The sequence below is a fragment of the Diplotaxodon limnothrissa genome, linkage group LG1 (genome assembly GCF_057381915.1).
Source record: "Diplotaxodon limnothrissa isolate DT_005_m linkage group LG1, D_limnothrissa_male_GT1.1, whole genome shotgun sequence".
NCBI lineage: Eukaryota > Metazoa > Chordata > Actinopteri > Cichliformes > Cichlidae > Diplotaxodon > Diplotaxodon limnothrissa.
This window is the reverse complement of record NC_140596.1, coordinates 23,559,172-23,577,167: the sequence shown is the minus strand read 5'-3', so window position 1 is coordinate 23,577,167 and position 17,996 is coordinate 23,559,172. Positions and strand designations below refer to the sequence as shown.

The window sequence follows — 17,996 nt, the reverse complement described above, 5'->3', positions numbered from 1 at the left end:
ACTTAGAAAATGAGTGCAAAATCAAGCCAAGAAAGCAACTTAAAAAAAAAAACAAGAGTCTCGAATGAATGAAAAGTGATCTTTGCAAATGTATCGGTGAACTCAAACAAATTTTTTTCCTGTTTCCACAGTGACCTGAGCATGAACAACATCACTGAGCTTCCAGCATACGTATTCAAAACCTTCCCCTATCTCGAAGAACTGTGAGTACATGCCCCCTCTAAATGATGTATTTATTCTGTGCAGTGTTGACATGAGGGCTGGTCTTTATGATACGCACCTGGGTATTTTAGCTTGCACTGTAAAGTGCACAGAGCGTGCCCTTCCTCTTAGCTGAGGGAGATAAGCGTAGCATTAACTGAGGTTACGAATCACTCACCATTCACAAATTGAGCAAGGGCAATAATAAAAGGTGCAGTAATGCTCAATTAAAAAGGTGAGGTAAGACAACATGCATTGAGGCAACGATCATGTGACATCCTGTGTGGATTTTTGCTTTTAAGGGATTATCAGGGTGGCAACAGCACATCTGTGCTCTGGGGCTTTGTTGGAGTGGAGTTCCATCTAATCTTCGTGGGTGTTATTTCTTTGCTCTTTAAATACTTTGCTGTCTGGCTCGGCACTGCTGAGTGCCAGAGATAAAAATCTGTCTACCTGGTATCAGGTAACACGCAGCCCCGAGAAAAATGACCAGCGAGTGAACGTACTCGGGCAGTTCCAGCTCCACTTGACTCGATGCGGTTGTGTACTTTTTTGGTTGTTGTTTTTTCAAGCCCCTTGTGCATCTTTCAGTCGGCAGAATCTTCATCGAGTGTACCACTCAAACCTGCTTTGTGGAAGGGGCAATTTACTTTTCATCGCATTGTGTGTAGGAATGCAAGGCAGGAAGGAAGAGGGCAAAACAATGGTTTCTATGGAAACAAGGCCAAAAAAACCCACCCAGTCTCGCTGCCACTTCTGTCTCGTCTTAGATCATCAAAACTGTCTGACTGCCGATGAGCTGTCTGTTTCCGGAGAAGGCATTTCCAGGGGTCTATTGATAAAAACCCTTAGCTCATTTTTTGTGTTTTTAACCCCCCCCCCCCCTCTCCCCCTGTTTATTTTTTGTTTTTGTTTTTTTACATTTCTTTCTCAGAGCAAATCAGCAGTATCAGTCTTCAGTATTCAGTGAATTCTGGTGGACAACTGTTTCGCTTTAGGGCTTCAGCAGTGTCAGTCAACCAATGCATGGGCCCTGAGGGTAAAAAACAGGGGGAGAAAGAGATCAGGAGGAGAAGGGGGGGGGAAAAAGAAAAAAGTGCAGGCCGTCCCTTTACAGAACAGGAGCACAGAAAAGGGAGGAATATTCCCTCCTTCTTAGTCACGCAATCTTCTTCACTCTTTTTCTTTCTTGCCAAAGGCACAACAAAGCTCAACAGACGTGATGACAGAGGTATTTTCTGTCTCCCTCACTGTTTGTTTATATTCTTTAAAGTAACCTGTGACTGATTGGCTCTCTGTGTATCAAGAGGGAATTGCACTCAACTGAGTCAGTCAGCATTGATATGTTTAGTTTCGTGAAACAAAGATTTAAAACATTAATGTGTTTATTATTTTTAGTCATCCTTGTTAAATATTTTTGGTTGCAGCCGCATGGTCCACATCTTTTTTCTCTTTTGTGCATTGAAATGGTTACATAAAAGTTTCTTTATTTCTGATAATTATAAGTTGCAGAATCTGGCATATTATTTTAGTAAATGTAAGCTTATGTATTTGTTTTTTGTTTTTTTAGTTTCTTTTTAAGTAAAGTTAATATATTACAGTGTAATGAAAATTGTTGAGTTATAAAGTATATAAAGAAGAAATGGTGGTTCTGTGATGGGATTTACTCCGTATTCCTGCTTTTATAACATGGTTTCATTTCTGAGAAGTTGAAGTTCCAGCCATTATTGCTGGGCAGAAGACGATACGGCTCAGATCACGTTCAAATTGTTATTGTTCACTATCAGATGATAAACCAGAGGAGTTCAAATCCAAACCATAGGACTGCGTCTGCTGTGTGTAGATAGGAAATGACGTCAGGCCTGTATAATCACAGGTAACTGTACTAATAGTTGTACAAACAGGTGTGCATTACACATGTGTGGGAGGGGGTCCTTGTTTTGATTTACCCACAGTAGTTTACCAGATAGAAAGTAATCGTGTTGTTTTTATTTACTGCTACAAAACTGTGCATTTTCTAGTGAATTTGCTGTTGACAGAGGCAGACCTGTGGGAGTGGTATTGCACAAGGAAAGGATTTAGCCTTTCCTCAGTGAAATCCATCAAAGCCCTGAGGGGACATGTGCTGAATTTGCTGAAAGATGCAAGAGGCGGGGAACCTTTTTAATGTTGAGAAACCTGAACGATTTGTCAAACTGTGTTTGCGCGTCGTAATTAGCGGCTTGTGACAGTCACCACAAGCTCTGGGTTGTGTGATCGAATTAGCCACATTGGTCACTATCTGTTGGAAATGAACAAGAGTGACTCAACAGTTACTGACAAGATTAATGTCATGTTTGATTTATAGGCGTCTTTATGCGTGTGCCAACTTGCTACAGTCACGACTATACCTGCAGACTGGTCTTTAATAATTAGAAGTCCAAATTCTGTTGCAAGACATCATTGTGACAACCTTTAAGTCGGAAGTGAAACAAATGTTTAGATTTATTGGTTGATTTGTTGGTGTTGTGAATTACGGGCTTCTGCTTTGGAGGTTATAATTGGGTTTGTCTCAAAGTGTGAGGTAGCAGCCTCTAATAGCTGGCAAACATTCACAGTTAATACTAAATGTTAAGGTCATGTTAACATGCGTATCATGCAAGTCCAAAATCAGAATTTGTCAAGTTATTTAGATGACTCTAACAGAAAAAAAGAAACAAATATTGAAAACATGTTTTTCATGCTTTTTGATTTTGTGATAAAGTCAACAGTGGACCCAATTTGACTATTGAAGCAGGAATATTTAATCTGTCTGATTTGTCTGACCAGGAACTTCACTGCTTCATGTATTGCACTTGATAAGCTTGCAGCAAAGTGGCTGTGCCTGATTTACTGTGATGCATAAAATGGCTTGATGGTATTCTGCAATTAAATTGTAATATTTTTAAGTCTGTTTCATGTGAACAGATATAAACTCTAACAGAAAGCAGATTTAATAAGTTTAATATTGTAGATATAGTTTGCTAATCTACAGCACAAGGCCCATTATGTACAAATCTTGCAAGGTTACCTGATGTTTCTTTGTCCGTTGCATCCAGTTTGTACCACTAGAAATCACCACTAAATTACTTAGATAATGACAAAATATCTTTTTCTCAGGAAGGTTCTGTATTAATCATCTGTGGTACAATATGTGTACATGTAACTATAAGAAAACTGCTTAGTGTTTAAAGAACATGTATAACAAAAAAGTATAACACCACAGTAAATGTATGACAGGTTTGTTACTCAGCTCAAACTTCACCATGAGCTCGGCTCATGTGAAGCGCTTCTTAGAAATCCTGTTCTGACCACTTGCAGGCGCACATTTGCAACGCACCGTTGATTTCCCCCAGTAACAAAATGTAAACCCTTGAACTTGAATTTCATTTTGGAAAGTGTGCGATGACGTTATGGCACACGCCATGGTTTAGAAAGTTTCCGCCAAAGGTTTTCCCTCAGATGCCTCAGGGCTTTACAAGCCTGGGGGTAGTGCACAATCCCTGTCAATGATCAAATGAGAAGCACCCAGTCTGATATTTGCTCTCTGGACCCCAGCCCTGCTTGTATCACAACTGATGGTCTTCTGCATGAAGGTCGGGTCAGTTTGACACAGAAGTTAATGTTTTCTCTCTGCATGAGTTTAAGGGCCATGCTAAAGCTGTGACAAATGAGGATGTGCAGGTGGTCAGCACGAGACTCCTGCAGACTGTTCCAACATCTGCAGCAGTGCCGACAGAGACGCAAGACTTCACAAGGAAACGATCTTGAAGGGGGAGAGCAGAAGCATTTGAATCTATTGTGTTTTTTGCTTCTTATGTGTAGAGTTTACTAACTTTCTGACCTGACCTCTTCCTTAATCCAACCAATTAAATTTGTGCACTAAAGTGCACTAACTCTCAAATAAATTTGAACACGTGACATGCAGAGAAAGACAAATTTTAAGTCGGATAAACTGTCTTCTAATACACTCAGCCTTGATTCTCAGGCTCACACCCAGCAGCTCTTGTTGCAGGGAATTTAGCCTGGCCTGACTCGCATTGCAGAGTGATAAATCTGTTGCTAATCTCTCAGACTAGATAGGATACTTGGTCTCTGTATCCCAGTCAGTCTGTCCCATGCTTATTTACACCCATATTTCCTATATATTTCCTGTTTCCAACAGGAAAGGGAGTTGTCCCCTTAGCCTCAAATTATTCATAAATGCTCTGAAGGAGCTGTGTGATGATAAATGTAACAAGGCAGCACTGTTCAAAGGGAATAACTCTGCTTGTGTCAGCCTCAGAGAGGTGAATTATTTTTCACTCTCTCTAAAAAGAGCACTTCATAGTCATGCTTTGGAGGCTCAGAAAGGGATTTAAGCAGGGGATATCCAGGAACAGCTCTAATCTCTCATGGGTGACAGATGAAGTGACAACAGGCCAGGGGCACAGACGCATGTCTTTGACACTCCAGGCCCCGTGTTCACCCTGAGAGCTGGAACATGATATGCAGAGACGCTGGATATGAAGAAGTCCTCAACTGAATGCATAGCTTCAGAAATAAAACAGAGTCTGCAGTTTTCTTACACTCTGTTCTGTTTTTGCTTAAATGCCTCTTGCAGCTTTTGATCATTTGAAAAATGTCTTAAATACAAGTTTGACTCTCTCTCTCTCACCCAGTCGACTTCCAGGAAATGACCTGTCGTTCATCCACCCCGAAGCCTTTTCTGGACTGCATCAGCTCAAAGTCCTGTAAGCATTTGCCTTCTCTGCCAATCTCAACACTCACATACCCCCGCAAACACACACAGACGCACTTACGGCTGTGACAGTGTTTTCTACACACTGGGGGAGAGAGTAAATATTGCAGTTTGCGGGAACATTGTGGCAGTGTCAGTTACTGACAGGCTGGGCATATACTTGGTTTAAACTAAATGTAGTTTTCCACCCCTTCCCCAACTATGACTGTGTATATGGGAATCCCCAACAGAGAACTGCGTACATGCTCTGCTTTAAAAGCTAGAACTCCAAAATTTACATCAGGCAGCACACCCTAGTGTGCTTGCACACAGGGAGTGACAAACAAAGCACAGTCCTGTAGATTGTGCACTTAGCCAAAAGTTCAAAGTCCTGCTGATATACAGGGGAAGTTTTGAATAGAAACTGCAAACAGAAACACATGGAAACATATGTGCATGTCAGATCCAGTGATTTATTCATGTTACTTATAAGTACACAAATGAAAATAATTGGCTTCAGGCAGACTAAGTTAATGTTCACTTCAGGTCAGGGTTTCTTCATATTTGTTTGCAAACTTTAGACTTTAGAGTTATTGTTAGACAGGAATGTGATGTTGTTTTAAGTTTATTAAACACACAAAAGTTGTGGGAGATTTTGTAGACTTTAGGTTGTCTGTATTTGCTCGGGGAAACTCCGTTTTCTAAAGCGAGTAATAATAGCCAAAGTGAAGCCACGTGATAGTGTACGAACGGGAACCTCAGGAAATGAATTTATTTATTTTGTAACAAGAGTTGAAATAATTGAAATATTCAGATATATTTTTTCCAATTTGTCCTCAGGATGCTCCAGAATAATCAGCTGAAGACGGTGCCAAACTCGGCACTGAAGAACCTTCACTCTCTCCAGTCTCTGTAAGTCATTTGCATGAACACACGTACACACACACATGCAGCATGTTTAAGCACGTGCCGGGTATTGTCTAGATAAAAATCCTTCAAGAATTCAAGTGGACCTTCCTCTCCTGCATCAACCTTGGAGGAAGCGATGCACAGGCCTGCTCCAGAGATTGTAATAGTTCTTTGTTATTGTATTACAGTGCTGTTTAGATATATTGTTTGATTAGTTATAAAAGGTTGTAAACTTCCAAACGTGGTCTCACAGGGGAAATAAAGTTTAGCCTCAACTCTGGACTGAAAACTGTCTGTTTTGGATTGCTTATGGAAAATGTGAATGGTCAAAAAGTGGAGATGCTGTTTTAAGTCCTGCTATTATTACTATAAACATACAGTGTTTCTATTAGAGAGGCTCAATCAATAACTAAAAAGCCTGTTTCTTCTAGAATATACAGATACTGATGTGTTTTAAGTGTGTACTTAGGAATATGTACTGTAGTAACAAAGCACTCTTAGTGTATTAAGCAACTTACGGTGTGGAAATGGAATTTAACGTCAAACTAACAAGCCCATCCAAGATGGGTACTCACAAAGATGATAATGAAGCAACAGTAGCACTGCAGGACAGTTTATCTACTATGATATGTAACGATAACATTTGCTGCTGAAAATTTGCATAACAAATGTATGCAAATGGGTCTGTACTGTGCAGCTGAGCTTTTAGTTTCATGTTGTGAAAAACAGGAAAAAAAAATCGGCTGCGCTGATTTTTACTGGGATTATTTTTGGGGGGAGGGCTGTGTTGTATCTTCTTGCTGTGTTGATTAGTTGGCCCACAATTTTGGTGGTAAACATCTATGAGAGGGATCGCTTTTAAATTTACCACAAAGATTCCCAAATGTCAGATGATAAATCCCAGTTACTTTCGCAGTACCGCTATGTGATTCACAGTACTACCGTGTGGTTTAAACTGACTCCCAAAAGTTGTCTTCAGCAACTAATGAATAACTGAGTATCTTGGTTTTCAGCTTGTGCAGTATTTAGGATGTATTGTGTGTTCAGTACTAACTAGTAAACATTTATTTACTAAGCTGCAAAAATTAAGACAGTGACAGTTGTAAGCACTTTACCTCCTGAGCTTCATCGTGTTAGTGTTGACGTTGCAGATGTGTTGCCGTTAGGATTTAGCTGAACGCACAACCAGCATTATGTGTGACCATTAATAAACAAAAACATCAGTTATGTCCAAGTCTTTAAAAACACGTGCTGAATTTTTCTAATAACTGTTCTAGATGTAAGCATTTGTGCTGTAAACTGTATAGCCTTGTTGTCTCATGCCTGAGTGTGTGGTGGAGTTGCATTTATGTTGCGCACCAGGTGGACCAAGTTCTTGTAGATAGTGGCTCCTGTTTAATGTGTGACTGTACACAGCAATTTTACAGTAACTAAAATGTTGAGAGTGATTGTTGAAATGATTTATTTGCCTAATCTGTTTTGAGGCATTTGAACATTCTTTCAGTCATATCACATTCTTATCACTCCGCTGCTGTATTTGTAGGTGAGTCTTATTCAGCCAATCCGTTTCTAACGTTTCTGTTTGTTTCTGGAGTTTTTACGTTTGCTTGTAAGCATCGGCCTTTTCACAATTATCTTTTCCATTAACCCTCATATGTAGTGTCGTTTCACCAACTTCAAAATACCAGTTTCTTCGAGACACCACCTCTCTCCAGCACCGTGCCTTTGAGTTTGACAGAGACTAAAGTAGGAATGCATCCAGCTGGAGAAATGTGCTGAAAATTCTGCCTTCAGCTATAATCACTCCTCTGTCCATATGTCCTCCCTTTTCTTTTTTCCGGCTTTCTTCTTCCTTTTTTAACAGATGTCTTTTCTCTGTTGGGGTTTTAGGGTCTGTAGCTGAAGTATTATGCACTGGCAGAGTAAGGACTTGGTTTGTATAAAGCCTGGAGAGAGCTAAATGTCAATCATGTCTGTTTTTCTTACAGGCCAGACACTTGAGGAATTTTGAGGGAGGGTGAGACACTCAGTTAGGGAGGATAGCAGGAGAACGTAACGTGGTTATGGTGAAAAGAGCACTTGTGCATTCATAATACTGTTTAAATCCTTTTTTTTTACCTTCTTGTTTATTTTTTTTTAATCCCAAAACTGTCAGTGATCAGAATTTTAGGATCTTGTTGGATCATTCATTGTACACGCAGATATTGCTTTTTTAAAATGTAAATTCTGTGAATTGTCTACAAAGAATTTGAGTTTGCTATATATGGCTACTAAATAAACATTCATGTCTTAGCTACGAGTTTGTGGGGACGTGGAGAATTTCAGGTGTTTCACTGTTTCTCAGAAGTGAGGGTTAAAAGTAGGCTGTGAGTTAAACCACTGTGGCAAAAGGGCCTGTCTTATGTTCTATAGAACATGCCAAAGAAACATGATGATATAGGTAATTTGCTTTTGACACCACCTAATATACAACATGGATAGTTTAAGAAAACGAGAGAAAGTAAAGAGAAAGATTTCCATTGTTGTCAGTAAAGTTATGAATGTGTTACGCCCCACTTGTTATGTAATTTAAAATAAAACCCCTTTTCTATGAAATTCTGGTATTAGTCTCCATATTTATGTTGCGGCTTTTAAGCCGGGTTGTAACAGAATGTTTACGTGTTTAATACAATTTCTATCCAATTAAATAAAGTAGTAAGTATTAGTAAAAGTACTGGTTCTTATATAGTGCTTTTCTGCTCTACCTGAGCAATCAAAGCGCTTACTTGCCTAATTCACACAAGCAATTTTTACTGTGCGCAAGTGCTTCCTGTCTAACATTCACACTCTGATCGATAGGGCTGCACGATTTTGCATAAAATGAGAATCACGATTTTTTGGCTTAGAATTGAGATCACGATTCTCTCACGATTCTCTTTTCCAGTATAAATATTTATTGCACTTATTAACTCCACATCAACTTCGTAACAGTTGAGACTGAACATAAAAACAATAAATAAACATAAAAACAACAAATGTCTCACGTTTTGTTGTTGCTGCAAAATGTTGTACTGCTTGAAATTCCGTCTCCACCGTTGCTCGACACTGTGTGTATAGAGCAGGTAGTGCAACAATAGAAAAATAGTTGCGGGACGGCACTGTGTAGCGTTTTTCTAGGGTGTTGATCATTTTCCTAAATCCCTGGTTTTGCACAGTGTTGATGGGAGCCATATGTTTGGTCAGGTGATAAGTGATAGCCTCCGTAATTTCTTTGTGCCTGCGGGAGTTCGACGTGTATAGGGAAGCGCTGTATAAGGTTCCCGTTATTGATGTTTGGGTGGTTGACTGGGACGGATTTTCTCCTGTCACTTTCTCGTCATCCCTGACGTGCTCTCCGTTGTTTTTTCCCTGCTAATTTTAGCATCACTTGATGGATTGTCGGAGCATTACGGCTATCGTAGGCAGGAGCCTTGCGGAGTGATACGTACTGTGCTTCAACATAATATTACCGTATTGTGTGTGTATAACTTCTTTTTAAGTTTTGTGGATATTAAACATGGTTATGCTGAGGATATGTCAGCCAGTTTTCACTGGAAATGCCTTTTGGTTAAACTGTCAGCAAGGAATTTGCGTTTGCACTGTTAAATTTTTATATTTTTACAGCTGCTTGTTTCAGTGAAAATACATTGATGGGGTTTTTTGCACTAATAAAGTTGTGGAGTTGTAAAGTATTTTGTCTCGCGTCAATTATATTGTCAGTTATATCGTTATCGCAAATTTCCAAATATATTTTGTGATAAATATTTTTGGCCATATTGCCCTGCCCTAATATACTGTATATATATTTGCATAACAAATGTATACCAAGGGCTCAGAGAAAAGCTCAAGAAAATGTAGAGGGTGAAGGTAACGGTGCCATTATTGCAATGTAATTTCTATATGTATTTATTAAATCCAATCCAAAGTACAAATGCGTTTCCTATTTGCTCTGTTTTTTAGTCGCCTGGATGCCAACCATATTACAACTGTTCCAGATGACAGCTTTGAAAGCCTTCAGCAGCTGCGCCACCTCTGGTTGGATGATAACAACCTGATGGAGGTGCCCGTCGGTTCTCTGAGGCACCAGGCGAACCTTCAGGCTCTGACGTTGGCACTTAACCGCATCCTGTACATACCAGACAACGCCTTTGCAAACCTCACCAGTTTAGTTGTACTGTAAGTTATATTAAGCTTCTGTTTAATTGTGGTTTAGAATGAAAATCTGCACAGTAGCATTTGAGCGCAAATGTTTACAGTGTACTTGACAATTGTTTCTGGCCAGTCGGGCCAATGCTGCAGAGTGCAGGGCGGATGATGAACGTCATAGGGCACCAAACCGCCTTGTGCCTTAACTTTAGATGGATATAAATCTATAAATGATCTGTTGATAGTTGGTATAAATATCAAATTATTAACATCATGTTTAAGTAGCCTGCCTGTGAAACAGTTGCCATAAAAGTAAATTCCCCAGGATAGCTAAAGGACCTTTGCATGCAGTTTTCATAGAACTATACACAGAATAACTCAGCAGGAACAACTTGTTGGTGTACTTTTTGGAAAAACTATAATTAAGCAGGCAATGCGACTGCAAACATTCACATGGCCTGAGGGAGATGCCAAAGTGAAACTCCTCGGGGGTGGGTTGTCAATAAGATCAGGACGATTCTCAGGTTATAATGCCAGCACATGTTAACTCTCTATAGGGTGAGTTTAGCTATAGTTTAAAGGTACTTAAGTTTCTGAGTCATGTGTAAATCTCTTCTACTTGGCTGTATAATTAACATCATGTTAGTAAAATCTAAATGTATTTCCTGTGTTCCCATCTGAGTTAAGTAAGCTATAGTATGTGTTTTTTCATATATCATTTGTATTATTCTGTCATCACAAGTCAACATAAAATACCTTTCTTTGAGCTGAGCTTTAGCTATCAATGTATCCTCAGCTTGACTGCGGGTCAAACTCCAAACACAGACATACCATAGTTTATTTCCACAGCTTACAGCTTAATAAGTCAGCTAAACAGGTCGCTACTCATTCTCTGCTGTGTTTATGCACGAGGGCGTTTTTGCAGTGAAACGAGCCACAGGCACTGGACATCGCAAATCAATGTTAGCAAAATCTTTGTAAAAGGAGCTTGATGCTGAGCAGTGATGCAGAAGTTATGTTGTTTTATGTATTAAGGGAAATCCTAAAACCATCCTTTGCCAGGAGCTTGTACAAAAATGCGTTGCACTGCGAATCCAAGGGATTGTTCCAGACCTTTTTTTTTCACTGCTGCTGTTATATGTTCACATAAACACACGCTCAAGAACACACGCATTGAGTGGCATTGCTGCAGGGTTAGTATAAACACGTCAGAATAAACAGGAAGAAAAGACCTTGAATCTATTAGGCGAGGAGGACTCTTTGCATATACACATACAGCACAGACACCTGATTCACAAGCGCCATTCAGAAATCATGCATGGGATATTTTTGCAAAAGCTAAAAAGTAAATTAAAACCCACGAAGAATGATTGAATTATTTTATTTCTCTTTGGTACGACGGTCTTGCAGATCTGTGTTTTACCTTTTTCAGGCATCTTCACAACAACAGAATCAACGAGATAGGAGACAACTGTTTCTCTGGACTTGTAAACCTGGAGACGCTGTAAGTACACAGCAGTATGGTAATTGTTGTCGTGTGTGTGCGTGCGTGTGTGTGTGTGTGCGTGCGTGTGTGTTGGTGCTCCCACCCTCCTGTGCTTCAGTCCTCCAGACATCATTGTGTCCACTTCCTCCTTTAATTGCTCTAGGATAAATAGAGCAAAGTACATGATGCTTATCAAATCTGCCCTCCCACTGTTCACTTCCTACTGCCACAGAGCCATGAAAAACCTTTCAGTGACAGCCGTACCTCCTGGCAAATGGTTACTGTACAACACATAATCTGGTGGCACTTGCTCTGAGCCATTGTTGGTATTTACAGACACAATGACACAGCACAGGGGACACAAGTAAGCTTATAAAACTAGTGCAGTATTACATTTCAACAGTTTTTTTAATGTATCTTTTTTCTTTAAGTGTGTAATATCTGTGGAGGCAGGAGGTTTAGCTGCTGACAGAAAGGTTTGGTAAGGACTTGAAGGGCTTTCTTTGCTTTTGCTGAATAGTGATTCATTCATACATTCAGGGGCAGACTCATTGTGGGTTATTGCATATGTTTATTAAGCAAAGAAAAATGCTTATGACTGAAACTGAATATGTCACAGTTCTGGAACCTGAACAAGGATATTGTCAACAATATTTATTTTTTTGCTTAAAATATGAACCGAGTAATAAATTGATTAAAAATGAATTATTAACTAGTTTCTTACAACACAGTGTACTTGGAAGCATTCAGTATTTTAATATTTAATAGATTAATGTGCTTTTGTTATATTTAGAGAAACGAGCAGGGGTTTTTTCTGGAGCTAGGCCTTTGGGGGAAGAAACAGGCTCAATTGATCAGTAGATCATTAGAGGCAATAAGTCTCTGTTACCTTATTTGACAGAAATCAATGCATTTCCCCATTATGTGTGACCATTAATAAACAAAAACATCAGTTATGTCCGAGTACATGAAACCCCAATTAACAAAAGTGTTTATAAAATATTTACAGGGCTGATAATTTTCCTTTGACTCTGGCTAAAATGTGTGTGTGTGGGGGGGGGGGCACGCAATATTGCGTGACTCTGTGCTGGCCTTAGTCACAAAACCAGTCTTTCCTCCTAATTGTAGATGTCCTTGTTTGAATGTTGCATTGATTTTTGGATGCGAAACAGGATGGATGAAACTGCACTGATTTCCTGTGTCTCTCTCTGTCTAGAGATCTTAACTTCAACAACCTGAAGGTTTTTCCCAAAGCAATACAGGCCCTCCCCAAACTGAAAGAGCTGTGAGTATACTGCCCCATTTCTACTGCCCGAGAAAGACATTTTGTACTGTTACTAAAGTCAGGAAACTTTTAATGCCTCACTGAGGCAAGTTGCTGTCTTTTTTTCTGGTTTAAAAAAGGACAGATGTGTAATGAGGAAAATATTAATTATATTAAATATTAGAGGATTAGACACATGTATACTGAAATTATTTTAAGCTACCTTCATTTCTGTGACTGTTTCTGTTTGTCACACACAGAAACAAAATATTCTGTTGACTTTAATGCTGTTACATCGTTATATATCTGAGCTTTTACCTTTTGGATATGATGTTTAAAGAGAAATAGATAACATGTTTTTTTGATAAAAGTTTTTTTAAAGCATTTGACACTCACTGATAGAATCATTATGTCTTTTTTTTTTTTAAACTTTGGCTTAGAGTATGTGAAATTAAGTAATGTGTATGCCACGTGTTGAACTGAGGAAGGTTAACTGACACTGCCACCTTCTCTCTTTAGTGGGTTTCATAGCAATGATATTGCTTCCATACCCGAGGGGGCCTTCCACAACAATCCCCTGCTGAAAACCATGTAAGGTCCAACTCTCCCCTCTGACTTGCAGACACTCATTTATAAACAGACATGGCACACTCATAGCTTAACTTTGTAAATACGCCATATACAAGTTTGAGGCTTCAGAAAGATGAATGTCCAGAAGATGGTGCCATTCTTGCATAGTGAATGACTTTTGCTTTGAATTCTCCCCCCTCTGCTCTCCCAGACATCTTTATGACAACCCTCTGTCGTTCGTGGGCGCGTCAGCTTTCCAGAACCTGTCCAGCCTGCACTCACTGTAAGTCCCTCCGTCAGGCTCAACTCCTGACAGATGGTAGTGCTGAATAAAAATATATGAAAAAGGCAATTTGAATGTGCTCTAAGAGTCAGTCAGTCTTATTTAAGTCACACCATCTCACACTTTGATCTCTGTAATAATGATTTTACTATTCTTCAAACTTGTGTTTTCAGGATGTTGCGTGGCGCCAGTATGATGCAGGACTTCCCCATCCTTACATGGACTAACAACCTTGAGAGTCTGTAAGTGAACTCAGATGTGGCATCTTTCTCTGCTTGTGCGATTTTGTGTTTCAGAAGTGACTGAGTAGCTTTTCATATTCAGGACCCTCTCGGGCACCAAGATATCATCCATACCCACTGATCTGTGCGAGGACCTCAAAGTGCTGCGAACGCTGTAAGAAACATTCTCTTTCCTGTTACCTACAGCAGGTAATTGATCATTAGGAAAATACAAAGAGAGCAGAGTAGGTCGAACAGTGCATAGTGTTTTAGTAAGGTCTGTGCACTCATTTTTACAGACCAGTTATCACTGAATGGAACAGTCCAACCTTTTTGTCTTTGTTCTTTCATTTTAATTTGTCCCAGTTGTGCAGTTATTGAAGCTGTTTCTTTTCCTCCATCAGCGACATGTCCTACAATGAGATAAAACAGTTACCTTCCCTCCAGGGCTGCACCCAGCTGCAGGAGATGTGAGTGAAGATCGAAAAGCCATTACACAAAAGAAAGCTTTAAAAGGCAGAAAAAATAAACAAATAAGGCGATTAAAGAAATGTTTGCTTGTTTATAACCTGATAAAATTATGTTTCCCATTTACAGAAACTTTCAGCACAATCATATTGAAAAAATTAACCGAGACACTTTCCAAGGTCTCTCTGCTCTCCGTTTACTGTAAGTCCACTTAGTCATGCACTTCCTTGATGCAATATAAACAAATGTTTTTATGCCTGATTTGTGAATTCACTGAGTTATGTTACACAGAGACCTGAGTAGAAATGAAATCCGAGTTATCCACAGAGATGCTTTCCTCACCCTCAGGGCGCTCACCAACCTGTGAGTAGGACCTTCAGTCACACTGTTTGGTGTCACTCTCTGTGCCCTACAAAATTAAACTGTCTGTGTGCAATCATTTCTGCAGAGACCTGAGTATGAACTCTCTCACTGGGATTCCAACAGCTGGACTGAGCGTGCTCAGTCAGCTGAAACTCTCCGGGAACCCGCAGATGAAAAATGTGCTAACTGCAAATAACCTGCCTAAACTCAGGTGAGAATGACGCTGTGTAGGCTGAGGACATGTAAGTGTAAAATACACTTGCATGCTTAGACAAAGAGGGCAAGTAGTTTTCAAGAACTGAAAAGCATACATGGTGCACACAAGTATAAACTGAACAGTTATCCCTCAGTACAGCAAAGAGAAACAAATCAACAATGGTATAGAAAAACTGAGGAAAACACAACAGCTTCCACGAATGAGGAGGCTAATCCACATCTAAATACTACTATTGGAAGCAATCAGAAGGGCCAGAAATGTATATATGACACTTAAATCTGCCAGTGCTATTAAATGATAAACATTTTCTTTTTTTTAAGGTCCATTTCTGTCCCTTACGCCTACCAGTGCTGTGCATTCGTTGGATGTGACTCAGTGACGACTTCTTTTGAGAAAGAGCACATGAAGAAAACTGCAGGTGGGGATGGCGGACATGTTAACTGCATGTGTTATTGAAGTAAAAAGATTGTTTGCAGTGTTAGTGTTACTCCATCTTACTAACATTAAAAATTGTGCTATATTTCCTGGCTGTCATGAGGTTGTAAAATTCCCCAAAAAAAGATATAAAAAAATGTAAATTACATTTAAATTGAAAGTATCACAGAGAGCTTAAACAGCAATGTTACTAGTTTGGATTGAGTTTAAAAAAAAACAAAACACTTTCCCCTCTTAGTATATCCATTTTCTTTCTTGTTGCAGGTGGGGAAGATGTGGAAAAAATCTCAATGGTTATGCATTGTTCTCCTTCACCAGGTAGTCAGCTTTTGTGTTTATCAATCAGTGTTAAAGATTTGAAATAATCCCAAAAAAGATAATAACTAAATTTGTCATATTGTTGGCTTTTCAGGAGCTTTCAAGCCTTGTGAACACCTCTTGGGTAACTGGATGATCCGTCTGACAGTCTGGTTCATCTGCCTGGTGTCGCTGGTCTTTAACAGCCTGGTGCTGGTGGCCACCTTCTCTCCCTCACATCGAGCTGCTGCCCATTCCCACTGCCCGACCCCGTCTCTTTCTCCAGCCAGGCTGCTGATGGGGCTGCTGGCTCTGGCCAACCTGCTCACGGGCTTGTACGTCGGCGTACTGACTGTGCTCGATGTTGCTACGTGGGGATCCTTCGCTGAGTTTGGGGTGTGGTGGGAGATGGGACCCGGCTGTCAGATCACAGGAGTTCTGGCCGTCTTCTCGTCAGAGTGGTCAGTCTTGTTGCTGTCGTTGGCAGCCGTGGAGCGCAGCGTGGCCGTGCGGATGATTCTTGGGAAGGTCATGATGTCGCCCAGGAGGAGTGCCAGCAGCCGTCGCGGGTGCTTAAGAGGAGATCGACGCTTCAGCCTCGCTGCAGGATTGCTGGCGCTGCTGGCCGCCGCTGGGGCCTGCCTGCCTCTCGTGACCTCCGGTGATCAGTCTTCGTCTCCTCTCTGCCTGCCGTTTGCCGGCGGTGAGCGTCCAGCTTTGAGTGTTACGGTCATTTTGGTGCTGCTCAACGCCGTGGCCTACCTGTTCACCGCAGCTGTGTACACCCAGTTGTACTGCACACTGGGCAGGGTGGAGCTGGCAGATCCGGAGCAGACGGGTGCCCTGAGACACATCGCCTGGCTCATCTTCACCAACTGCATCTTCTTCTGTCCTGTGGCAGCGTTCTCTTTTGCCCCCCTCCTGACTGGCTCCACAGCTGGTGGCCCGGAGATTGCCAAGACCGTCACCCTCATCTTCTTCCCGCTGCCCGCTTGCCTGAACCCAGTGCTGTACGTGTTCTTCAGCCCAGCCTTCAGGGAGGACTGGCTGAGACTACGCAGTCGCAGAAGTTCAACCAGGGAGATGAAGACCACCACAGAAGGTCACCGAGATGACAGTGGCGGAGGGTCTGAGCTCACAGACGGGGGCTCCTCCACACACCTGGGCTTTGACTGTGGGATGTACTCGCAGCTTTGCGGTGAGGTGGTTGTTTGTGAGCAGTGTGAGGCAGCACTGCGTGCCAGGACCTGCTCTTCCCCCTCGTCCTCCACAGTCTGTAGACACTTGGTCAAGTCCCACAGTTGTCCCACCCTCCTGGTTGGAGCTGCGGCATACCAGCGCTCGGAGGGGTTTTGGGGAGACAGCAGCACGCCGTCTGCACAGTCTGAGTACGCAGACGAGGGGGACTCTTTTGTGTCAGATAGCTCGGACCAGATTCAGGCGTGTGGCCGAGCTTGCTTTTGTCAGAGCAGAGGCCTTCCTCTTGTACACTACTCATACAACATACCTCGAGTCAAGGACTAATGACGCATCTGTGTCATGTGAACTTGGATGCTACAAGAATAAACGTTTTTATATCAAACAGCAAAATGTGCCAACTACCCTACGATTCAGCAAGCACTTAGTTTCTAATAACTGTGTTAACAGACACAGCCAATCATTTAAAGGGAACTTGGTTTTTTGAACTGAGAAACAGTTTCTAGGAGACCTGAACCGAGAAAGTTGCATCACAAACTGGTCGACAAAGGATCTCGCAAAGGAAAATGTTGCCACCGGTGCCTGCGTCTGCAAGCCTCCATGTATGTGTTAATGATTTTTTTTGCCCTGTTTCACCTGTACTTATAAGCTTTTAAATTTTTAATTATTATACATCTTGTCAATTTTTAAAGTTTCTTCACAGCAACTTTTGATTTCAGAATTTTTGTTTCTTTTACAAAAATGTAGCAAATGTAATAATCACGCTAAACTTTCATGTATGAATGTAACTTTCAGGTGGTCTTCACCTAGCGGGGGGATAATATAAAGTCAGCAATAACTTCTGCCCTGCCTGCGTGTGATTGTAAAGTGTCTAAAATAGTCTAAAACAAACATGTCTTTACTTTAAGAGAATGTGATTAAAAGTAGCAGATATCACTGTTTCAGCAACAACTAGGCACAGCGGATGTGAAAGATTATTTATTGTTTGAGTAGCATTAAGTCTCTGGCTGGGTGGAGACAGTTTCTGGCCTCTGAATGATAAATACAGTGTAATAACAAGCATTCACCAAAAAAACAGCACCTTTATTAGTTTTTCCTCACCAAAAAACCAAAACAAGCACTCTCATGCAGGTTCATGTCACAATTTTTGATCTTTCTTATGGAAAATTCCAGTTATTTTAAA

General features: G+C 40.8%; 1 protein-coding gene across 1 annotated transcript in view; it reads left to right on the top strand.

Annotated features, from left to right (window-relative positions):
- Positions 1-17,996, top strand: part of lgr4 (leucine-rich repeat containing G protein-coupled receptor 4) — a 30,905-nt gene extending 12,909 nt beyond the window's left edge. The window contains exons 2-18 of the mRNA XM_085344600.1: positions 132-203; positions 4,881-4,952; positions 5,780-5,851; positions 9,827-10,042; positions 11,445-11,516; positions 12,715-12,783; positions 13,282-13,353; positions 13,544-13,615; positions 13,789-13,857; positions 13,940-14,011; positions 14,241-14,306; positions 14,434-14,505; positions 14,596-14,667; positions 14,753-14,878; positions 15,205-15,302; positions 15,584-15,637; positions 15,732-17,996. Of these exons, the coding sequence (XP_085200726.1) occupies positions 132-203; positions 4,881-4,952; positions 5,780-5,851; positions 9,827-10,042; positions 11,445-11,516; positions 12,715-12,783; positions 13,282-13,353; positions 13,544-13,615; positions 13,789-13,857; positions 13,940-14,011; positions 14,241-14,306; positions 14,434-14,505; positions 14,596-14,667; positions 14,753-14,878; positions 15,205-15,302; positions 15,584-15,637; positions 15,732-17,140 (2,755 nt within the window). The 3' untranslated portion in view covers positions 17,141-17,996. The remainder of the gene's footprint in view (positions 1-131; positions 204-4,880; positions 4,953-5,779; positions 5,852-9,826; positions 10,043-11,444; positions 11,517-12,714; positions 12,784-13,281; positions 13,354-13,543; positions 13,616-13,788; positions 13,858-13,939; positions 14,012-14,240; positions 14,307-14,433; positions 14,506-14,595; positions 14,668-14,752; positions 14,879-15,204; positions 15,303-15,583; positions 15,638-15,731) is intronic.